At 42.1% G+C, this 25651-nt stretch overlaps 1 protein-coding gene across 10 annotated transcripts in view; it reads right to left on the reverse strand.

Annotated features, from left to right (window-relative positions):
• LHFPL3 (LHFPL tetraspan subfamily member 3) overlaps positions 1-25651 on the reverse strand; it is a 425978-nt gene that overhangs the window by 320403 nt on the left and 79924 nt on the right. The window contains exons 5-6 of one of the 10 annotated variants that reach the window (XR_009764495.1): positions 14317-14376; positions 13307-13648 (exon numbers count right to left, since the gene is read on the reverse strand). The exons of 8 other annotated variants lie outside the window; for them this stretch is intronic. Coding sequence is in view for 1 of the 2 variants with exons in the window: in XM_061640441.1 (XP_061496425.1) it covers positions 13455-13648 (194 nt within the window). In the remaining variant the exon portion in view is untranslated. Of the gene's footprint in view, positions 1-13306; positions 13649-14316; positions 14377-25651 lie in introns of those variants that run through there. One more of the 10 variants, XM_061640441.1, reaches the window with a different exon arrangement.

Below are 25651 nucleotides of genomic sequence, written 5' to 3' on the forward strand. Positions count from 1 at the left end.
TAGGAAAAAGAAACCAAAGGCACAGTTATTAGAAGGGGATACTTGGCTCAGCAATACTACAAGTGAGAAGGATCTTAGAATTGTTCACAAGCTGAATATGAGCCAACAGTGTGATGTGGCTGCAAAAAAGGCAAATGCTCTTTTAGGCTACATTAACAGAAGTATAGTTTCCAAATCACATGATGTACTAGTTCCCCTCTATGTAGCACTGGTTAGGCCTCATCCCGAGTACTACATCTAGTTCTGGACACCACACATTAAGAAGGATGCAGACAAACTGGCACAGGTTCAGAGGAGGGCAACAAGGATGATCAGGGGACTGGAAACAAAGCCCTATGAGAAGAGACTGAAAGATCTGGGCATGTTTAGCCTTGAGAAGAGAAGACTGTGGGGAGATATGATAGCACTCTTCAAGTACTTGAAAAGTTGCAACACAGAGGAGGGCCAGGATCTCTTTTCGATCATCCCAGAGTGCAGGACACAGAATAATGGGCTCAAGTTACAGGAACTCAGATTTCGGCTGAACATCAGGAAAAGCTTCCTAACTGTTAGGTGATACAACAATAGAACCAATTACCTACGGAGAATAGAACCAATTACCTAGGGAGGTGGTGGGCTTCCAACACTGGAGGCATTCAAGAGGCAGCTGGACAGCCACCTGTGGATTTAAGTTGGATTCCTGCACTGAGCAGGGGGTTGGACTCGATAGCCTTATAGGCCCCTTCCAACTCTACTATTCTATGATTCTATGACCTTAGGGATAGGCAGTTTCCAAGGAAGAGTTGAGGTCAATGTATTCCTTGAGGTAGTGAAATATGAAGTCTGTATATAAACGTATAATATGTACAGTCTCACTAGTTGACAGTTCACTTGGCCTGCGATAAAAGTGGGTTTTAATGCCTGCAGGTGATTTTATGATGTTCCTGAAATAAGGCACAAACTGGTTAGCAGGACTTTATCAGTAAAAAAGAGACAGGTAGATGAGGGACACTTATGCCTCCTCTGTTTTCTGCTGCTGAAAGACAGGGCTTTTATATGCAAACACATGTTATGTACACTGACTATTTCCCTATCAACTGATCCAGGAGCCAGCATTAGAGTCATTAGAGAAGCAGTCTTCAAAAGCTGCATAATTTACAAGTTATGTATCTATAAAAATCTCAATTATCACTTGTAGAAGAATCCTTATGAATGGAAGATGCAACAGGTCAAGTAAGCCATTTGTTGACAGCCATAGCTAAAGAGATTTTAAATATGATGCAAGTTCATAATAAACAAATTTGCTTTTGTTCGATCACAGGTACCTGCATGGGACTGTGGCCATCATTTGAATTGAAATTTATGATTTGTAGAATACATAAAAGCCAATCTTAATGTCTCAGTTTATATATCCTTCCATGTTTTTTTAAACTTATTCAAGGTCAGAAAAATATTTACTAGTTCATATGCAGGGAATAATTTTAGAGAACTGAAATATCTCTGGATGACAAAAACAAACAAGACAGATTACATCTGTGTGCAGAAAGAGCTCTGTTTATCTCTCTCATCAATTACTATACAAGCTCACTTACATTCAATCTCATTTATTACCTAATGTTCTACTGACTTTACCTCCAGATTTGTAACAAGAATTATTCACTCACTTCTGTGCATCAGACAAGTCAGTAAACAAAGCAAACACCTAAGCCAAAAAAAAAAAATTGGAACTGTGGCGTTGCTGCAAGCACCTCATTTAAATTGGATTCCTCCCCATCCCAAATTAGTATGCCAAGAATGGACCCTTGGCCTGGATGAATGCTATGCTTGTGTACCAATCCTGCACTTATGAAGGGTGGGGCAGCACGCAACATATAACAAGGTCTTGGACACATGGGTTCCTGCAGGGTAACTGTTTAATGTAAACATGGCATCAGGTTTAAAAGAGATTTGCAGAAATGAAGCACTTTGAACATTCAAAAAGATTACATAAATGTTTTTAATTACTACTATAAACCTCAAATTAATGTCAGCTACAATGCTTCACAATGGGAATGAGAGTTTCAGATTCAGCAGACAAACCTTGCTGCCTAATAGAGGGCATCCGCAGGTAAGAATCAAGTTCTCATGCTCTTCCTCCATCCTAAAAAAGTCATCCTTGGCCACAAGCCAAATAACAGAGCATAAACGACAATACAAAACAGACTCAGTACTCAGACAACTGAAATTGCAAATATACCATATGTAGTAGGACAGGTTCTCTGAACAGTCCCCTGAACAGTGTTATCACACACAATAAAAACCAAAATCAAATTACCTTAATATCAGTGGCCTCTTTTCCACCAAAGAGCAGCACCTCCTGGTTGTTACACTTCTAGCGACAGCTTCCAATCTCTCCAAATCTAGATTTTGGTACAACCAACCAACCCAAAAGTCAGATTTTAGTCCCATCTGCACCAAGGCAAAATCTACATCTGGGGACTCAATTACTATTTCAGTGGAAACAGACTCCTGGCTCAGTTTGAGAACCCAATTTGACCACAAAATCAGTGTTATAAAAAGGTAAAGGTGTCCCTGCACTTGTAGTGCGAGTCGTTTCCGAGTCTTAGGGTGACGTCTTGCGACGTTTTACTAGGCAGACCATATATATGGGGTGGGATTGCCAGTTCCTTCCCCGGCCTTTCTTTACCCCCCAGTGTATGCCGGGTACTCATTTTACCGACCATGGATGGATGGAAGGCTAAGTGGACCTCAGCCCCTTTTACTGGAGATTCGACTTCCTCCTTCCGTTGGACTCGAACTCCGGCCATGAGCAGAGCTTAAACAGGTGGTAAAAACACAAGCAGCAAGTAATGCTTCCGCAATTCTGCTATGCTCGGAAAGGCAGCTTAAGTTTTGATTTTTCCCCAAAATGATTTTAAAAAATGTATCTGAGTATTGCAATTCCATTGATAGAGTACTTTCTAGGGGAGTCAGGGAGTAACGTTACCAGTTCTGCACAATATAACCCTTAGGGGAGGATGATGGATGAAGTGGCCAGAAGCACAATAATTTTACTGTATCTCACTGCTTCAAAAGGCACAGACAGGCCTGCGTCCCAGTCAAAAATTGCCAGCCTAGAAGGAAGCCAAGGAAAAACAAGGAAGATCTGGCACACATTTTTAAGTTGGGAGACCTTCAAATGCAGATAATTGGAAGCTTGCAGACAATGATAGGTGATTGATATAATCTAAGTGGTTAAAACTTTCAAAGCATTATATGATGGTGGCAGGAACAACCAAGAGAAGACTCTGTGGAAACAACTAAATCTAAAAAGACTAATGCAAATCAGGTTGGAGGGGGAACAAGAAGATAAATAATGATTCAGGTATTTCTCAGTGGTCATGTCTCAAAGAAACCTCCATGTGATTTTTGCAGAATTTGAAGCTGATATGTTAAGGAAGCCCCCCCCTCAAAACTTAAAAGTAGAGGGCTGACAATATTTACAGAAGTGGGAGTCAGATATTATTGAAGTAGGGATAGTGTTATAAATTGATTGAAAAGGGCGAGAAATGCCAGGGGTGGAAAGCTAGCAAAGAAGAGATCACCAAAGAATGGCAAAGATGAAGAGTCCACAATGCCATCAAAAGTATACACCAAGAAGGTATCAACAAAGGAGGAGGAGCAGTCTTCATTTCCTTCAGTTTGATGCTGAATATTTTGTAATGGTCTCTATGGAGGCTGGTGAAAGACAGAAGTGGAAAAGTTGCATTGGCCTGCATAATGGGCGTGTGCATATGTGCAGATCAACATGAAGGAAGTGTCCAGGACAAAGCCCTGTAGATTCATACAGAGATAAGGAGAGACGAAAAACAGGAGGAGGTGATGGTGATGACAGATTTGCCACTGTATTTTGTCTGTGTAACTAAAACACCTCACCAGACTTGGTGCTTGAGTTTTTACAAAATATCTTCTTGTCCCACACTGGAAGCTTGCCAAGTATATTACTCCTCCCATATGCAGGGCCTGTGTACAACATGTCATGTGTCTCACTTGCCTCATCAGCTCCTGCACCAACTGAAAACTAACATAATGAATGTCTGAAAACATATACACCCAAAGCAAACAGCAAACAAGTGAAAAGAGCAGAGAAGCTTGTTTCAGTTATCCAAACCCAAGCTTGTGGCTTAGTTATATCTGGACTAAAGAGAAGTTGTAACCAAGGTTTGTCCTATGGTTTGTCTCGTGGTTTCTCCAGGACAGCTAAACCACAAGTCAGGGTTCGGACAACACACTAAACCAAAACATGGCTTAATACAGCAGCAGAATGACTGGCAAAGAGCAAGTGGGCACAGTCTCCTCTCCAGGAGCCCACACAGTCATCCTAAGTCATGCATGGCATACAAAACCAGGCCTGCCCCTTGAAAATGAAATCTTAGTTTTGTTCACTGTTTACTACAATGTTAACATCTATTCCCACCCCATCTCCCATCCCTCTAACTTCCAAAACCAAAGGCATACTCAGATACTTGGTACATTGCTACATTTCTAGAAAGATATGGAGAGGGAAAACATTCTTTTGCAGAATGTTACGTCTCTCTAAAAGAAATACAACTTTCCAGTCAGAATGAAAAGGGGGGGGGGAGAGAAACACTCTTGACAAACTATTTTTGTATAATGAAAATCCCATTTTCACTTTTGAGAAAAACTGAGAGGATATTTATGATTAAGGAGGGATTAAGACATGTAGCTTAGCTGAAATTATATGATTTTAAAGATTCAACTGCCATGCTTTGATAGTAAGCTTAGAAAGTTTCAACACTAAGAATTCTTTCTGAATTCATCCCCCCCCCCGAAATGAACACAAATGCCATTTTTAGAAGGGTAAAAACAGGTGCTCAGTTCAATATCACACCCAGCTCCCTGGAGGAAGATCGTCTGTAGCCAACAAGAACAGGCCTGTTAGTTTTCAGATCAGCAGGTCCACGTCTGACCTGAAAGTTTTTATAGGATTAAGATGTATCACATACTCTGACCTACAGATGTCATGGTGACTTCCTTAGTTGGCCTTTCTGATGTTCCCTCCTTTGAATAGACCCGATTGGTGGCACACAGACCAAACCCCCAGCTAAAAGCTCTCACATCAAAAAAACCATTATGGATTTGAATCCCAACTCTGAACAGCTTTGAATCATAACATCAAATACAATATCACACCCTCCCTGCTCAGGGTTCTTAACACTTAGGGACTCTTCATTGCCTTTGCCTAGCACTTGAAGGCTCCCTTGGTGGAGCAGTCACTTGTGCTGCTGTTCCTCTGCTGAAAATCACTTACACACAGACACCATGATCACAGTATCACCAGGCAATGGCTTTTTCCAGGCCAGCAAGGGGATGAATACGGGATCCAAGCCTCCTTGGGTCTCTTCTAACAGTGTCCAGAATGACCTCAGCTATGCAATGGCAGCCCACCACATTCCACCATTCCCTGTACCTCGTAAGAGCCATATGGGACAGAGTTGTGTACAGAGCTCTGCTCATTCCATTGTACTGATAGAGTTGCAAACCAGGGATTACGCTATGAATCACTGAACCATTCAGCAAGAAGAATAAAAGTACATATATCGGTACTGATAATGCCATCTTTCCAAAAACATGTTTGAGGTTTTCTGTATTTTGCCCAGCACCTGCTTTTCATAAACAGGAATCCACTTCTAAGCTGATGACAGACTTTTTAAACAAAGAAAAAAAGAGAAATGAAGGTGGTAATGTCAGAATTGTACCGTGGTATACATCCTCATTCCTTTTTCCTCTACCTCTATCATAAGTTTTTCAGGCTTTTGAAGCATTTTAAATATCTTCAAAACCTGTAAACAGTGAATCGTGTGCACATCATAGGCAACTACGGCTCACCTAAAACAACCTTCAACTCTCTACAAAAAGAAAAGAAAAGCCCAGCTATCCATCCCCATTCTTAGTCCACACTAAGATGGAGCAGCTTGCCAAAGACACAAACGGTTACCTTGCTTCTTATCTGTGCTCCTCACCCCCACCAAATATCTACAGGCTGGGTGCAACCAAGTAAGGCATGTCTAAATTAACAGGGATTAAGTGCATAACGGTGTTAAGTTAACAAGTATGCTTTTGCAGCATCAGTGCCAGATCCAACAGTTGTCTCCAGCAGCTTGGAAGCCTTGCTTTGCCTGACTAAAGATCTTAGCAAACTAGTCATAGCAACATTTTAATCCAAACATTCCCAGTTTTATATATATATTACTCTCTGAAGTCCCAGTTTAATGGAAACAAACCTGAACATATAAGGAGATTAACTTTCTTCTGACATACGGGAGCAGCCGAAGCTTGTCACTTAAGCTGCAGCTTGTTATCAGTTCCCTTATGATACTACAATGTGTCATAAGATTGTCTGCCAACATAATATTAAGGATACCCATAAGATACCCAAGCAGAGGTAAATGGTAGTAAATGGCATCATTCACAATTTGAGATGGCCTGCCTGTTTTATTGAGCAAACACCTCACTTTACTGTTGGTCTCTGTCCAACTGGAGGTACTTGCAGACAGTAGCTCCCTTGCTGGAGACCTTGTAGTAGTGGACCACAGTTTGGTAAGATATGTTGAGGCACAGGCTGGAGACCATCTGTCAAGAATTCTCTGGCTCTGGCTTTCCTGCACGGAGCAGGGGCATTGGACTACAAGGCCCCTTTCAAAGCTATATTCCTTGCATCTTTCCAAGGTACATAAGTAGTGACCTTATTTTATAAATAGCTCACGCACATTTGGTCACCATTTAATCAATATTTTTACAAACACGCATGCATGTACACACACACACACACACACGACATGATGTTGAAATCCCAGAGTGCAATAATCCAAAACTTGTGTGCTTGAATTATCCATTATCTCTTGTCTCAACTCCTCTTACTGAACTCTGGTCCACTCAACCCTCAAAACAAATACTCCATACATGGAAATGCTCTGCTCTCCATAAAGCCTCCAGGGCCTCTAATCCATTTCCCTAATCTCCCTGAGTCCCTAATTTGAAAGATCCAGGTGAAAAGCAGTTCCTCTGGAGGAGGAGGAATATATTTCCATCTTCACCTGTACCTTATATAGTTACCCTAACTTATCCAACAAATATCCTTCCTATTAAGTATTTCCCTGAGGGTATATTCCCTAATCAAGCTTCTAAGAGACCAATACCATGAACTAAAGTTTGTGCTCCCTCTGCTGGCCAGATGTGACACTACTTGCCTTTATCCTTTTGACATAAGTGGTCCAAGAAAGAACATCTATGTGGTATCCCTAGAATGTGTGCATGAGGAGGGTCCAAGATTCCTTCAAAATGGAGAACAGTATGTAGTGCATACAGAGATATCAATTTTAATCAGCTGTAGATCAATCAATCTATGAGCAGATATTACAAAACACTGAGTTACCATACAAGGTCTTCAGTGAGATAGGCGGGTCTTACTGAGCAGAGAGCAGGGATGCCAGTTTTTCTTCTGGCAGGCCTTCAGTGCCTTTAATAGCTGCATGATAGGCAGAAGTTAAACAGGTAGAGCATTTTCCACATCCGTGCATCACCACAATGAGAAAGACACCCTTGTTGAATTTCTAGCCATCATGCAGCTGTTAAAGGCACTCAAGGTCTGCCAGCAATAGAGTGGCAAACTTAATGGATGGAGAAGGAGAGGCGCACACAGGAAAAAAACAGTTCCAAAGTGCAAATTCATTCATTACTTCCTAAAAAAAAGCATTTATCAGGGGTACATGGAAGTACCTTGCTCTCTGTGGTCCTTTTTCAACCAAAGGACCACATTCTCTAATGGAGAATCTTCCAGGGGCCGCATGCCAAAAGCAGAAGTGGGGTGGATCAGTGGATGTGACTCTTATCCTTCTACAGCAGGCTATATACCAGCCATGGAAAAATCAGAAATTTCTACAAACACACACACACCCTCTCCATTCAGGCAAGCAACGGTATCACAGTTCCATGACACATTCCAGCCAGGCAAAAACACTTGAGAAGGGTACAGAGCAGGACTAGTGATAGGCGTCACCTAGGAAGAGTCCCAAGGACCAGATTATGGATGTCCACAGGGGGAGGGAGAGGTGTAAGGGGGCAGTTCCCCCCTCAAACCATAATCTCCAGATCCTCTGTGTTTATTAAAAAGGAGACACTTCTAATATTTGTAGAACCTGAGATAAGAGACAAAATATACAAGCACTATGCTTCTCATTTTTGTGAGAAACCAGCCTGTTCCCTTTCAGTGTTTTACTTTGCCTCCCCCTACCACCCTTGGTTAATCTTGCAGATGTCCATGGGCCAGATAGGGAAATTGTTTGGCCCCTGGGTATGGGTTCCACACCCTTGGCATATCATGTTTCCTCTCTGTATCCAGACAGAATGAACAACAGGGCCAAACACTTTCTAATGTACACTTCATATTTTCTTGTAGCGATTGAACCGATACCATCTCTCACTCCTGTGTTCAATAGAGCAGCCTGGATAAGTGAGGAAGAAAGGGCAGCCTTCCTGTCTTCAATGGAAGAGATGCATCCTCTGTTCAAAAGCGTCCCAAGAACATTCTCCTGGCTTCAATGGCCCCACCACAAATGGTGGGGAAATCTACATCAGAACAATTGAAAAACAGTGCAGAGGAGGCACTGTGTGCTGTTGCTCAGTAGCACTGCATGTAAATAAGCCTTGTGCCACATTGCAGGATAAGCTGCAGCCCTGGCAGCTTCCAGCACTTAAATTAGCACAACAGGAATTAAAACCCTAATCATAGTGCCCCAATGTCTAGCTAAATGAGAGAGATCTGGCCTTTAGTTTTTGTCAATGGGTACTTAATGTTTCTCACCCCTGTCATGCTGGAGACCATGTCCTCTACACTTCAGTCTCTAAGCACTGCTTTTTCTGTGCTCATTTTGTTAATACTGAGCCTTAAAATGCTTCATTGTTTCTGTGCCCTTTTAAAGATTCAGTGAAATGGATGGGATTGAGCTTGTATTATCATACATCATACACTCCACACAAATAAGAAAAGACTTTCTTCAATAGTGACTATAATTTTGCTCTTGGATTAATGGAGACACCATGACTGCAACATGACAGATGTCAAAACAGAATTGAGTTTCTCATTAATGCTGAGTCAAAAACAATACAGAATATGTTGTCTTGAATAACAATCCAATATATTGATATATCTGTGCCATTACTTGTCACACTGCAGATGGCTGCACATAATGTTGTACAAGGATAAAATATGTTTGATTTTCATTTTTAAATTTCACTTGTAATTACAGGAGGTTTATCCATTCCACTGATTATTTCCAATAAAGCAACAGGACTGGCAGTATAAGAGTGCTTATATCCAGAAAGTTTGTTGTGAATAAAAACTAAATGGTAAAAAAAGTTAAGATGCCTGTACAAGTTCCCCCTTCTCTTCCATACCCTACAACAGAGGTAGCCAATGTAGTGCTCTGAAGATGTTATTGGACTACAACTCCCATCAGTCCGTGCCAGCACAAACAATGGACATGTAGTCCAGCAACATCAGCAGGGTACCACATTGGCTATTCCTGTTCTGTGGGTTGTTGCCAACTACGTTTTACTCAAGAGTAAAACTTTTGAGTCAATGGACCTAAATCAGTCATGTTCATAAATTTTAATGGGTCTGCCCCAAGTATGACTAACACTGGATACAACCCCATGTCTATAAAACAATATGTGCAAATGTAGTGGCTAAGGTGTTGGACTACAACCTGGGAGACCAGGGTTCGAATCCCCACATAGCCATGAAGCTCACTGGGTGACCTTGGGCCATTCACTGCCTCTCAGCCTCATGAAAACCCTATTCATAGGGTCGCCATAAGTCAGGATTGACTTGAGGGCAGTACACACATGGCAAGACCATAAGGCCAGTCATATGCTTTGCAGCACCACCTTCTGGTCTGAGAGACAAGTCTCATATCCTGTACCAGGGTATCAACAGCAATTATATCCTGGTACTGGAGAAAATGAACAAGGGGGGTGGGGGTTCTTTGAACAATGAGAAGTCAAGCGAAACGTAGAGTGAAAGTTAAGGCCTCCCATCATCCCTTGTAACTGTCAGGATGCAGGATTGGGGCCCTGATGTTTCAGAAGATGAGGAGAGGGAGGGGGTCCTTTGGCCAGAGCCGTGTGAAGAAGACGCAGAGGAGGGGGAGGAAAGCTCAGAGGTAGAACTGTCTGGCAGCAAAGACCTTGAATGTCCTACAGACACATATCCTTCCCGTGAGCTTCCCACGCCTCCAGCCCCTTCGAGCTTAGAGCAGTTGGAGAAGGAGGGAGGGCAAGGGGGAATCCAACCTCCTCCTGATCGAGGGAAAAGCAAGGAGCCAGATGGTTTAGACCTTGCCCCCCCGCTTCCCCCCATACCTGAAGCAGAGTCCTCAGAAGGGGAGGGGGCAGTGGCACCCCCTTCACCACGTACAAGGAGACAGCAAAAGAGGCAGCAAAAGAAGGGGGAGAGGAGGGGTGTGGATGAGAGCACTTTGAGGTGGAGTGAGAGAATTCGCGCTCGATTGCCCCCTTCTTAAAGGATAGGGGGAATAGGGGTTCCTTGTTCTGTCAACTCTCTTTCAAGTCGCAGGTTATGTTTTGTAGTGAAACTTCATGAGACGGCGCAGTCTTTGTCTGGATATTACTTTAATAAAAACTGATTTGCTTTCACCAACTGGTCTGGTTCCTGAGTCCCAACCTGGACGCGACAGCACCCAATGCTAGGGGCTACCCAAACTCCTAGCACAATCTTGCAGCTGCCACGAGCTATAGCAGCCTTTGCCAGCCTAGTGTCCTCCAGATGTTGCTTCACCAGCCTAGTGTCCTCCAGATGCTGGACTTCAACTCCAATCAGCCCCAGCCAGCATGCTGGGAACTGTAGTTGAAAACATCTGAAAAGGCATCAGGTAGGCAAAAGCTGAACTATAGTCTGTTTCTCTTCTACCCACCCCTTACCTTTCAGCAGCACTTCTTCCTTCCTACTCCTGCTTACTGGATTACTACTACAGAAGGGAGCAGGTTTACATCATCATTTCTATATGAGAGTTAATACAGTCTGATGAATAAAGAATAAAACCTGCCTGAAACCAGCAAAAAACGAGTGGTTCCGCTGTCAGTGGGGCAGTGAATCTGCTTCAGGTTTTAGTGCAAACAGCTCCTTGAAAGTTCAGCCTAAAACCCAGAGGGGATTCAGTGCCCCACTGACATCAGAGCCACCAGTCTCCACTGTCTGAAATATGCCAGGTGCTGTACAGTAACAAGAAGACAGGGCCTCAGTTTGATTTACAAACTAAATCAAAGGCAGCAGGGAGGGGAAAGGGTAGGTTATAATTCCCAAGTTGTCCTTCTGAGTTAGGTATGTAACTAAGGGCTAAAGTACACACTGCCTATAAATGTGATAATGGGAGTCCAGTGGTCCTTTTCATTTTTTAAAAAAAGCCAAGAAAAGCCACTTCACGAAAGTGTAAGTAGACAGAGAAAACCAACAAAGAAGGTCATGTTAACTCTCTCCCCACCTGTTTCTTTGCTCCAGACTCTCCCAAGCAGCTCTTGTTATTCATGTCATGCTTCTGGCAACCGTGACCTATAAGTAACAGCAAAACAAGGCTGCTCTCTCTCTAGCCAATTCCATTTGTAGCCATTACTGTAGGCTTACCTTTCATCAATTTCATCAATTTGGCTAATACAAAATGTTCTATTGATCAGCTTTGTTTTATATAAATATAATAGGGGTACAGAAAAGGATTGTCCCATGATACTCAGAGAAATTTAAAAAAGCAATGAAAGGGACAAACTGGGAAGAGAAAGTAAACACTATTAAAGAAATACAAGGTTTGTTTTTATTATCCTACAATGAACGTTAGAACTGGATTCCATTACCTAAAACTAACAGCATAAAAATATAGCCTAAACATCATGGTGAAAACCACTAATTACAACTAAAGTCTCTATATCAAATCCTATCAGCAGTATAGGAACAATTCCACACTCCACAGTATTGGTCTGCAACTACTAGATTAAGTCCCAGTCTAAGATGGGTCCCCACCAGGGATGCCTCAGTAAATTCCTCCCCCCCCCCGGAGAATGGTGAGAGGGGGAACCATCACTAAAGAGACAGGAGAAACGCAGGTTAAGCAGAAATACTGATATATGTAGTAAACACTCTCCACATTAGAGCAAATTGCGTTTAAAAATGTGTCCTGGGTCTGTAAAGTTTGAGACTACTGACCTATGTTATTAGTACTAGTGTAACTAATACACTGCCTTGCTCAATCAACATCCACAAAACCCATCACCATCAGCAGCAGCTAATTCTTCTCTAGAGTCTGAACCAGTATTAACACTGTCAGCTAATTTTTCTCTCTTACCTTTACCTCACTAAATACCCAGGTTTAACACAGGAATACATTGGACAGCTTGTGACTGATGGAACAGTCTTCTACTGCAAACATAACTCCACTTACTTCGAAGCAAGCACTGTTTATTTCGATGATGCTTCCTTCCAAGGAAGAATGATCAGAACTGCAGCCGTCAGGTGACAGTGCAGATACTGTATGTAAAATGACTGGAAGATGCATACAAAACTATACTTAACTTTTGATATTTTACATCAGACACCATACAATTGGTTCCTAATCTATGACTGTTCCTAGAACAGATACTACTTAGTCTAGTGATAGACCTACATTTACGATTCACTGTCTAAAACAATATTATAGTCAGTTTTACCATTCATACTCCCTCTACAACTTGCTGCAGAGAACAGTTACTGCTAAGTGTTTTTTTTTTAAGTACCTGGCTAGGCTCTTCACAGCATGTAAGATGTGGGTTTACTAGCAACAAGCTAATCAACTCATTTTACTGACTCTGCAAATTATTGTAGCATACGCTACTAGAGTATCTATTATTTCCACCATATTATGCATAGGTGTATCCTAATTTGGCTGCATATTCACAAAATATCATACCAAATGAACATCATATCCATTGTTAACAGACAGCACTGGATGCAGAACTGATTGCGTAACAGCAGCTTTATACCACCATCATAAAAATATGGATTTTCTGCTATACTGGTATAACAGAGTGACAATAACAAAATATAGCTTGGTTTCTAGGAAACAAAAGAGAGACATACACTGCATATCAGTGCTACTATTTTATGTTAAAGCTATTTAAAAACACAGGTTTCTGAATCAATGTAGTTTTTTATTTTTATATAATTTTATTATTTATTTTACAAATAACAAAAATTCAACCAACAAATAACCCCTCCCATCCCTTCCACCCTGGAGTCGTAGACTATCATGAATTATCACTAATATTATGAATACAATTTGGGGTCATACAAGTAAAAATATTAATACAGGTAAGTAACACTAGAACTGAAAGGCAACTATAGGACCAGGTTAATCCATCAAGTAAGTGATCTAGAATGTTTTTCCATGACAGCCAAATAGACCTGGTGACTTTGGAAAGTTGATTGTGAAATCATGTTGAGCTGTGTTCCACCACATGGTCATGAAGGATTCTGGTTTTGCTTTGCCTTGCAGGAATCTAAGGTGCAGAGTTAGTTTGCCCAGAATCACGATAGTCCAGATGTTCCAATACCAAGCTTGTATGTCTAAAACAATCAAAAGCTTCCATTGTTGTAATACCAATATCCTTGCTACTAATAATAATTTAGAAATAAGACTTTTGGATTTTGCATTGTTATTTTCACCCTTGAATAGAGTAAAATCAGTTCCACACTTAAGTGAATATCGTCTTTAATAATTTTGTTGAATTATGCTCCAAAATGATTTAATCTTCCAACACATCCACCAAAGATGGAAATATGTTCCTTTTTGGGTACAACCTCTCCAACAAGTTGAACTGGTGTGATACCATCTATGAAACATTTTCAACATAATTTATTCATGATCAGCAGAAATTGTTTTACTATGTTTAAATATATAAAGCGTTATCCAATCAGGTGAGTCCAACATAAATCCCAAATCCTTTTCCCATTGATTCTTAAGATATAAGAGACCTCCTGAATATTTTTCTACTAATGCTTTATATACCATGGAGTCTAGGCCTTTTCCACTCAATCCTTTGTCCAACACTATCCTTTCAAAGGATGTAGTGGGTTTTATAGCATATGATTTCTCATGAGGGTCTTTCAATATATATTCCAGTTGGCAAGTATGCAATCATCCTAACTCCCATGTTGGAATATCTAATCTGAGTTGTTGGATAGACACTGGTGGTCCCTGAGGGTAGAAGTCTCTTAGGCAAAAGTATACTTACTCTCCCGCCCGCCCCAGCAATATACCTTTGTAAATAGTCGTCACCAAGGTTTGGATAAGCCTGAAGAGGAAGCAGAGGTGAGTAAATAGGAGATAATTTAGAATGCCAATTACTCCATCTTGTGAAAGTAGCTTTTGTAAAGGGATTTGTAATTTTCAACCAAGGGTTGTCAATGAGTAAAAATGGAATTAACCATAATTTGCCCGATGTTAGCATTTGCTCTTCAAATTTTATCCAGGATGTTTTCTCTCATTATTATAAACCCCAATTGTCGCAGGTGGAATGTGGTGTAATATAAATATAAATATAAATGAGGGAGTCCCCACCCACCAGAGTGTGGATGAGTATAAAAAGAGGACATAGCCAATCTTAGTTTTATTTTGAAAAATAAATGTATTTAAATTATTCTGCCATTTATGAATTGTTTTAGAATTAATAAGTATAGCTGTACTTGAAATAAGTTAAGAAATCTTATTTTCATGCATACTGAAGCTATTCGACCCAAAATATTTAAATTATTTTTTTTCTAATTTTTTATATCTTTGTTCATTTTACTTAATAATGGGTGGTGAAAATGGAAATGGACTGCCTTCAAGTCGATTCCGACTTATGGCGACCCTATGAATAGGGTGTTCATGGTAAGCGGTTTTCAGAGGGGGTTTACCATTGCCTCCCATTGAGGCTAGTCCTCCCCAGCTGGCTAGGGCCTGCTCAGCTTGCACAAGCCAGCCCCTTCCTTGTCTGCAATTGCCAGCTGGGGGGCAACTGGGCTCCTTGGGACTCTGCAGCTTGCCCACGGCTGCACAGGTGGCAGGGCACGTAATCCCTGAGCCACTCACTGTGGGGGTGATCTTTAGTTGGCCCTTGACACCCAGGAGACACAAGCGGGGATTTGAACTCACAGACTATGGACTCCCAGCCAGTGTCTCTTCTCCACTGTGCTATACCAGCTGTTAATAATAGGCGGTAATTAATTGAAAAGAATCTTCAAAAAAACCTTGGTATTAAAACTCCTAAGTATCTAAAGGCAGTGTTGCATATCATGACTCCTAACAATTTACAAACTATCAATTGATCCTCAAGATGAGTATGAAAAAACATAATGGTGGATTTATCATAAATGATCTTAAGCCCCAATATTACTGCCAATTTGTCTAGTTCTGATTTGAGATCAGGGGCTGCTTCAGATGAGCTTTCTAGCATTAGAGTCATATCATCAGCATACAAATACTGTAAGTGTTCCTTTTCGCCCTCTCCCCAATATCCCAGGGAGAGGGCGAAGAGCACTGGTGATAAAGGGCAACCCTGCTTCGTGCCATGTTTTATTGGTATTGGGTCAGAATCTAGGTTGGTAGTGCAAACTACAGCTGTAGTTTTGGAGTATAGTCATTCTATCACATTTAATCCCCCCCCCCCAATTTGGCATTTCTCCAGGATTTTTTCAAAAAATCCCAATTCAGACAATCAAAGGCTTTGTACACGTCTAAAGATAATATTCTCAATCAGCTCCAAGAATGTTTAGCATGATGTATGACATTAAGTAGTAATCGGATATATGCCTTCCTGTAATGAAAACTTTCTGGTCTGGTCTGGTCTGGGTGTACTACTTCAGTTATTATTGAATTAAGCCGGGTTGCTACGATAGCAGTGAAAAGTTTTTGGTCCTGATTCAATAGATTTATAGATCTATAGGACTCTACTTTTTTCTTGTCTTTAGCTGGTTTTGGAAGAACTATTATACATGATGATTCCCATGTTTCCAGAACAGAGCCCCTGGACCAAATACAATTAAATAGATGTATTAAATGTGGAGTAAGTATTTCCCTAAAAGTTTTGTAAAAGGAGCTATTAAACCCATCTGGTCCTGGGGCTTTGTTATGTTGAAGCCTTTTGATTGCTGCAGAAACTTCCTCTTCAGAGATAGCTTGATTTAAGAAAATCAGTTGAGCATGTGAAAGTCTGGGAGCAGAAAAACTATGGAGATATGTTTTGGCATCTTCCATCTTGTTGGGACTAGAATTATATAATGCTTTATAATAATCTGCAAAAGATTTATTAATTTCTCTGTTATCTTATGTTTCTTTGTCAAGATGGGATACTGCTAAAATTTGAGAAGATAGGCAACGTGTTTTGAGAGCATGAGCTACAAGTTTAGAATTCTTATTGCCCAATTCATAATATTTTTGTTTTACATACCAAAGTGATTTGGGTATTTTTGTAGAATCTAAGGCTTCTAATTCTTTTCTCTTTTTTGTAATTTATCAAAAATATTTTGGACCCTTTTTTCTTATGTTGAGTTTCTAATAATTCCACTTCTTTTAATAATTGCGCTTTAATCGGGTCAATTCTACGTTTTTGTTTATTTTACTGCTTCTGCTATACATTGCCCTCTCATTGCAGCTTTCATAGCATCCCAAATGGTGTTGTAGCTAATCTCTGGAGTGGTATTTATTTTGAAATATTCCACCAATGTATCTTTTAATATTTTTGAGGCTAACTGGTTAGACAAAAGGAATGGATCAATCCACATAGAGGAGTAATGACTGTCTGGTAAAATATTCACTGCTGCATGATCTGAAATTAGTCTAGGGAGTATATCTGCTTTAGTTACACCTAGTGCTAAAGTACAGGAAAAAAGGACATAATCTAAACATAAAAATGAATTAAATCTGGACGAATAATAAGAGTAGCCCTTAATTTCATGATTTCCTCCTCTAGGATGCACTGGTGAGGGGGTTCAAGAGTGTTGAAGAAACTGAAAACAATGCTGTCAGGAGTCTAGACCAAGAGGCTAGACTCCTAGCAGAGGCACCCAAGGCGGAATGGTCAAAGCTGAGACACCAGAATAAGAAGTATCCGGACTCAGATGAAGGCAATGGTAAACCATCTCTGAATACCTCTTACCATGAAAACTCTATGAACAGAATATCCAAAATGCAACACGAGACAGTACTGGAAGATGAGACCCCCCAGGTCAGATGGCACTCAACGAGCTACTGGGGAAGAACAACGGACGAGTACGAGTAGCACTGTGACTAATGACACCACTGGGTCAAAGCCGAATGGAAGCCCAGAGGCTGATGTGCACAGATGCGAAAGGAAAGCCCAGAGTTGTACGACATACACAATAGGAACGTGGAATGTGAGAATCATGAATCAGGGAAAGTTAGAAATTGTCAAGCAAGAAATGGAACGCATCAACATTAAACTGAGATTATCAAACTTTGGACACATAATGAGAAGACACAATTCACTAGAAAAAACAATAATGCTGGGAAAAACATAAAGGAGTAGAAAAAGAGGAAGGCCAAAGAAGAGATGGACTGATTCCATAAAGGAAGCCGCAGACCTGATCTTTCAACATCTGAACAGGGTGGTTTATAACAGATGCTATTGGAGGTTGCTGATTCATAGGGTTGCCATAAGTCAAAATAGACTTGAAGGCACATAAGTCCTTAATTCTATGATTTATGTGTCTCCAGGCATCAACCAACCCGTAACGTTGTAATAATTTGTACATATTATTTTTGCTCTGGTGATGGGTTGTTTGATGCCCATAACTTTTATCTAATCTAAAATCACATATCATGTTCAGATCTCCACCAATGATTATGTCCTCCACTGCAAATTTAAAGAAGCGTTTTAATACTTTAGCCAATAAATTAAATTGATTAGAGTTAGGAAAATATATCGAAGTAAAGGTGAAATTATGATTATAAAGTAAACCAGAAATAAAAATATATCTGCCTTCTGTATCAATTTGTTGTTTTTGAACCTGAAAATCCATTGTTTTAGCAAAAATAATCCCAGGCTTCTGGAACAAGTAGATCCTGGAGCCAAAAATTGTGAGCCAAAATATTTATGTGGTAATAAATGATTGCTTATGTTTGATTTATAGATTTCCTGAAGAAAAACAACGAAAGACCTCTGAGTCCTAATGTATTCAAAGGCTCTCTATCACTTTATAACATCTCCCAAGCCCCTTGCATTCAATGTTAAGGCATGAAATTCAGTCATTTATATTTTATGAAGAACCTGGTATTTTACATATATATTTTATGAAGAACCTTATATTCCTCTTACTGTTCCTAAAGAACCGCATAACGTAGGTTAACTCTGTATAACCCCATCCTCCGTGGCGCAGAGTGGTAAGCGGCGGTAACACAGCTGACTCTGCTCACGGACAGAGTTCGATTCCAACAGAAGGAGGAAGTCGAATCTCCGGTAAAAGGGGTCGAGGTCCACTCAGCCTTCCATCCATCCGTGGTCGGTAAAATGAGTACCCAGCATATACTGGGGGGTAAAAAAAGGCCGGGGCCGGAACTGGCAATTCCTCCCCATATATATGGTCTGCCTAGTAAACGTCGCAAGACGTCACCCTAAGAGTCGGAAACAACTCGCACTATAAGTGCGGGGACACCTTTACCTTTACCTTTAAACCTCATCCATGACTTCCAGTTCCCCCTTCAAACCTAAAACTCACCCCCCCAACCAACCCCCATGCCCAACTAAATGAAGACAGGGAACATGTCCCTGCTTACGGGTATTACCTGAGGCAGTCCCGCTTTTAGGGGGGTGAAATTTTGGGGCTTTGTATAGCATGAAGACTTGCTGGGTTTCCAAACTATACTAAAAATATCAACAATACCACGCTGGTAACCCCTGCTTCCGCTAACCCTTGCCTTAATGAGGATAACACAGGCTTACCTTTCGCACCAAGACTCGCTTACAAATTGATATTATAAAACAAACACAATAGGATCTACATTACTTTAAGGATTCTATGTTAACTTAAGTACATATTTGGATTATTTTCCCTTATTATGCCTCCTTTTTAGAACTCCTTTGTAAATAAATGGTGTTGTCACTATACAACTTAGCAATTATTTCTTTTTTGTAGAGGTCAATCTTATGGTTCTCTGAAGATTGGAAACTATGGTAGGTAAGTCTTTGGCGTTTTCTGCATTTGGTAACTTGAGGAAAAGCCTTCCAATCTTCTCCTGCCAAAACCATGTTGATTAAATCATCAGATTCAAGATATTCTTCATCCCATGGTGATGGTATATTAAATAATGCTAGCAGACTCACCACTTCATTTTATTTACGGCTCCATGTTGGATTTCATCAGTTTCTACTATCAAGGCAAATGGGAAGTCCCAGCGGTACTTGATACCTGCCTCCCGTAGCAGATTTATGGCAGGACGGAATGTTTTACAGCGGCGAAGCATTTCTGCGCTTAGGTCTTATAAAAAAAGTATTGGATATCAATCATATTCTATCTGGCCTTTTTCATGAATACTTTTATGGAGTGCTTCTTTTTTAGCAAAATCATAAAATGCCACCACTATATCCCTGGGAGAAGCATTATTCTTAGGGTGGGGGCCCAGATTCTGATGGGCACGTTCTATGTCAGAGTCAGCGATTTCTAAATCCAGGATTATATTTTTCCACCAGTCTATTAAAAATTGAATAATGTCCCTGTAACCTGGCCATTCTTTAATCCCACAGGCACAAAGATTCCAGCAACGGCCCCGATTCTCCTGGCCGTCTATGCAGTTTAGCAGGTCTCTCTGGCTATGTATGATATGTTTAAGCACATCCACATGTTGAATTTCAATCTCTAGCACTTTGACTGATGTTTTGGCTGTTTCATCCACCCCGTTTGTTAATGAGGTAATCTTTTCTTACAGTGACTTGAAGCCATTTCCTTACTAAGTTGGTTTGAAGTGCCACAATTTGTGTTGCAACTGGATCATTTTCAGGTTCCATTATTTGCGTTCGATGTTCCTTGGTCATTCTGACCGTTCTTGCTGCCATCTTGAGGCCGTTTGTCCCTAGGCCTTTATTTTTGGATGTTCAGTAAATGGTTTTTAAAAAGTGGTTATCTGATTATCTTTGTTGCTCAGGATGCCTGGGAGCATATCCCAGATAAGATCTGTGTATTATATTATCTATATCATATATCGGAATAGCACAAAAGGTGTTTTAAAGTAGGTCAGGTTAGTGGAGCCAAGGATCTAACATGTTATTTCCTTGCTCGTGCGCATGCACCCCCCCCCCCAAAAATCAATGTAGTTTGATGTTTATGTGCCACTGAACTCAAGTTTAGGAGTGTTGCTGCATCAATTGTTAAAATTATGAGTTCCCCTGATAAAGTTTCTGCATCTTTAAAAGCGTCAAGAAGGAAAACCAACAGCCATCTTCCCCACAGCCATAACTCCATGCTGGGAATAGCTGCAGCTATTGAATTTGTCACACCACTATTAATGGTACAGAACCTGTTGAGGGGAGAATGGTGTCAACCATGCTTAAGGTTTTAAAGATGTTTCACTCATCATACAGAAGCAAACTCCCCACCATTACCACTTCTAGATACTACTTAATTTATAAGAGGCACTATGGTTAGGAAATAGGGAGTTTCAAAGGTTTGTATATTTCCTCTCTCCTCCCTTTCCCCCCATCCCTTCAATAAAGAAAATGATTCTACTTTGAAGAACAATGCCACATAGATGTGTCTCTCTTTGCATCTGTAGTTTGGCGACAGCAATAAAGAAATGTAAAACAAGATCATCATCCCTCCCTGTTGGATTGCTGTTGTTGATTTGCACTATATCCTGCAGGATTGGGTCCCAGGAACCTTAGCCAGCCGTGGTTTATTTTTTCCATCTACCCTTTGGAGGGATATGTTGACTGCGGACTGAGGGACGTGTGGAGACCTTTTTGCCTACAGGAAGAGGAACATTGTTGTTGCTTAGAGAAAGAGAGCAGCTGTGGCTGCTACTTTGGTTCTTACACACAGCATTTGTTCCAGCTGCCCAGGGAGTGAGAGCTATTATTGCTGTTTGCTCCTGTCTTCTTTTGATTGCCATCATTGCTGCGCTTCTCATTGAACTGCTTGTACTGGGAAGATCTGCTGCTGGGCATAATGAAGATGACAGCGTAAGAGCTCGCTACGGCTGGAGCTCGCCACCATATGTTTCTTTTAACACCTTTTAATCACCTTTTAGCTTTATTTTTGGGATCAGGAATGCCTCCCCTCCGTTTTATAACTTGCAATAAGTTTGGCTGTATTTTAATTTGTTTGTTTGTTTGTCTGTCTGTTGTTGTGTGAATGAGATTGAGTGAATGTGTTTGTGTTTATGTTGTTTAAGTGTTTTGCTGTATTAGATTTATTTTAAGATGTGCCTGGGAGAACATGCCTTGGGCCTCGCAGGGAGATTTTCGGGGGCCCCAATTAACGTTGTGACGGGTAATGGGAGGTATGGCGTTGGGAGGAGAACGTGCCAGGTAAGGGGAACTCGTCCCAGACAAGTTGTGTCTGTGCCTTGTTCCGGTTCTCCTCCTATCCACAGGACTGTTGGTTGTACTGTCAGCCAGCTCTCGGATCTCCAGGTGCTGCTTTTAAATGCTAGGTCGGTCGTTAATAAAACCCCCCTTATCCACGATTTGATTGTAGAGAAGGGTGCCGACCTTGTGTGTATTACCGAAACCTGGGTGGGTGAGCAGGGAGGAGTTGCTCTTTCCCAGCTTTGCCCACCTGGGTATTCGGTGCAGCACTGTGGTAGATCTGAGGGCCGGGGAGGCGGGGTTGCTGTGGTCTATCGGAGTTCTTTCTCTCTCACCAAGCACCCTGTCCAGACAGCGACTGGTTTGGAGTGTCTTCATCTTGTGCTGGGCCAAGGAGACAGATTGGGAATACTATTGGTGTACCGCCCACCTTGCTGCCCAATGGCTTCCCTAGCTGAGCTGACGGAGATAGTCTCGGAGGTATTGTTGAGATCCCCCAGACTTGTGGTACTGGGGGATGTCAACATTCATGCCGAGGCTGTCTTGTTCGGGGCAGCTCAGGACTTCATGGCCTCCATGACAACCATGGGGCTGTCTCAAGTTGCTACTGGCCCGACGCATGTATCAGGACATACTCTTGATTTGATCTTCGCCACTGGTCATGGAGATGGTGATCTGAGGGTGGGGTATTTTTCATCTACTCCATTGTCATGGACAGATCACCGCTTGCTGAGCTTTAGACTCACGGCAACCCTTTCCCTCTGCAGAGGTGGGGGACCTATTAAGTTGGTCCGCTCCCGGAGGCTTATGGATCCTGTTGTTTTCCAGAGCGCTCTGGGAGTTTTTCCGGCTGATAGCACTGGCGCTCCTGTCGAGGCCATGGTCGATCTGTGGAATGCGGAGATGACCCGGGCCATTGACATGATCGCTCCCGCGCGCCCCCTTCGGTGCAGAACTCAAACAGCACCGTGGTATACCCCGGAGCTGAGAGTGATGAAGCAAGAGAGAAGGAGGCTAGAGTGCAGGTGGAGGCGAACTCCTGACGGATGTAATCATTCTTTGGTGAGTGCTTCCACTAAGTCATATTTTGCTGCCACCATTAGATCATCTCTTTGCCGCCCAGCGGAGCTTTTTAGGGTGGTACGAGGGCTTTTACATTCTGGCCCTCCTGATACTAAGGAAACATCGGAAGCTCGCTGCAACGAATTTGCGGAGCACTTCCAGGACAAGATTGCTTGCATCCGTTGGGACTTAGACTCTGATGTTATGACAGATGACTCCATTGAAGTGTCCAGAGCGCGGTCTTGTCCTTCATTGTTGGATGAGTTTCAGTTGGTGCAGCTCGAGGAAGTGGACAAGGTGCTTGGAATGGTGCGGGCGACCACGTCTGCCCTTGATCCTTGCCCATCTTGGCTGGTGAAGGCCGGCAGGGCTGTAACCACCGGCTGGGCCAAAGAGGTGATAAACGCCTCCTTGAGAGAGGGAGTAGTCCCTGGTAGTCTCAAGGAGGCAGTAGTGAGACCTCTTCTAAAGAAACCTTCTTTGGACCCAGATATTTTGAACAACTATAGACCGGTGGCGAATGTCCCTTTTTTGGGCAAGGTCCTGGAGCGGGTGGTCACCGGCCAGCTCCAGGCGCTCTTGGATGAAACCGATTATCTGGATCCGTTTCAATCCGGTTTTAGGCCTGGTTTTGGCACTGAAACAGCCTTGGTCGCCCTGTATGATGACCTTTGTTGGGAGAGGGACAGGGGGAGTGTGACCCTGTTGATTCTCCTTGATCTCTCAGCGGCGTTTGATACCATCGACCATGGTATCCTTCTGGGGAGGCTCGCGGAGTTGGGAGTTGGGGGCACTGCTTGGCAGTGGCTCTGCTCCTACTTAGTGGATCATCGCCAGAAGGTAGTGCTTGGGGAACATTGCTCGACACCCTGGACTCTCCATTGTGGAGTCCCTCAGGGGTCGGTCTTGTCCCCCATGCTCTTTAACATCTACATGCAGCCTCTGGGTGCGGTCATCAGGAGTTTTGGAGTGCGTTGCCATCAGTACGCTGATGACACGCAACTCTACTTCTCCTTTTCACCTTCTTCAGGTGAGGCTGTTGATGTGCTGAACCGTTGCCTGACCGCGATAATGGACTGGATGAGAGCTAATAAACTGAAACTTAATCCAGACAAGACTGAGACACTGTTGGTGAGCTCTTTACCTGCCCAGATGGTGGATGTTCATCCTGTTCTAGATGGGGTTACACTCCCCTTGAAGGAACAGGTTCATAGCTTGGGGGTCCTTTTTGACCCTTCCTTGTCGCTTGAGGCTCAAGTGGCCTCGGTGGCACGGAATGCGTTTTACCATCTTCACTTAGTAGCCCAACTACGCCCCTATCTGGACAGTGACGATCTCGCCTCAGTTGTTCACGCTCTGGTAACCTCTAGACTGGACTACTGTAATGCGCTCTACGTAGGGCTGCCCTTGAAGACCGTTCGGAAACTTCAGCTAGTGCAAAATGCGGCAGCCAGGTTGTTAACGAGGACCCGCTGGTCTGCGCATATAACACCTGTCCTGGCCCGCCTGCACTGGCTGCCTATTTGTTTCCGAGCCAGATTCAAGGTGCTGGTTTTGACCTGTAAAGCCTTACACGGTGTGGGACCACAATACCTTGTGGAACGCCTCTCCCGCTATGAACCTACCCGTTCACTTCGTTCAATATCCAAGGCCCTCCTCCGGGTACCAACTCATCAGGATGCCCGGAGGATTGTTATTAGATCTAGGGCCTTTTCTGTGGTGGCCCCCGAACTGTGGAACAGCCTACCTGTGGAGATACGCCTGGCGCCTTCGGTACTTTCTTTTAGGCGCCAGGTTAAGACCTGGCTATACTCCCAGGCATTTTAATGTTCAATGTGTTTCATTTAATTTTTTTTTGCGTTTAACTTGTTGCTGATTTTATTGTAATTTTATTGTAATATTGTATTTTAATCTTGTTTTGTTCACCGTCCAGAGAGCTATTTGCTATGGGCGGTTTAAAAATGAAATAAATGAAATGAAAATGAAATGAAATAGTTTGCTTCCATCGTTTGTAGTATTGGTATGGTTAATGCTAACCAGGAGTGCCTTTAGCCAGGGAATACCAGGGTTTCAGATGGGTTTGTAAGCCTTGGTTATAGGGCAATCCTGGTTAGCACCAATATAAAAGTAATGCTACATCATGTTTAAAACAAACCATGGAAGGGAGAATATAATTCATATGGGAGAGAGGAGCAGAGAAACCCACAACATGCTCCCCAACTATGAAGGGAATGTTACTGCTGCTGCACCAGTTCAGAAAAACATAAGAGCCCATCTGAGGTAATGACAGCGGGCCCTAAAATGGTCATAATAATAAATATCCTTGTTGGATGGTTAGGGAAAGGATCAAGGAACACCACCCTGCTGCCAGCAGTTAAAGGATGCACATGTATTCTCCAAGAGCCATGTCAGCAGTAGTCTGTAGTGACTGTTCCTGTTCTGTATGTGGAAGCCATAAATATATTATGCTTATTTACAAGCAAGAAAATAATTCATCTATCAAAAGCAAAAAATAAAAAATCAAGCATCTAAAAACAAATAAAAGTATTAATGAAATTCTGGTTATGGAATATTAATGGATTCAAGGTAAGCTTACTATAGGCCTTTGCATGCTCCCTATCTAGATCTATTCTCGTCAGGCAGACATCAATGTAGCACAAGAGATAATTGAGCAATTGAGACATTTACATTACTGATTAAAATAAGAGTTAGAACTATAACAAGTAGCAATAAATTGTGGTAGTTACCTTTAGCAATTTCACTCATTTTCAGTAGCATACACACATGCATGTGCACACACACACACGAACTAACACTGATCTGGCATGATATAGAATTTGTTTAATGGGTGAACCAAGGCTAGACTAGGTACCTTATGTACACACACACACACACACACACACACACACACACACACACACACACACACAGAGAGAGAGAGAGAGAGAGAGAGAGAGAGAGAGAGAGAGAGAGAGAGAGGTTCAGT

The sequence above is a fragment of the Rhineura floridana genome, chromosome 8 (assembly GCF_030035675.1).
Source record: "Rhineura floridana isolate rRhiFlo1 chromosome 8, rRhiFlo1.hap2, whole genome shotgun sequence".
Lineage (NCBI taxonomy): Eukaryota > Metazoa > Chordata > Lepidosauria > Squamata > Rhineuridae > Rhineura > Rhineura floridana.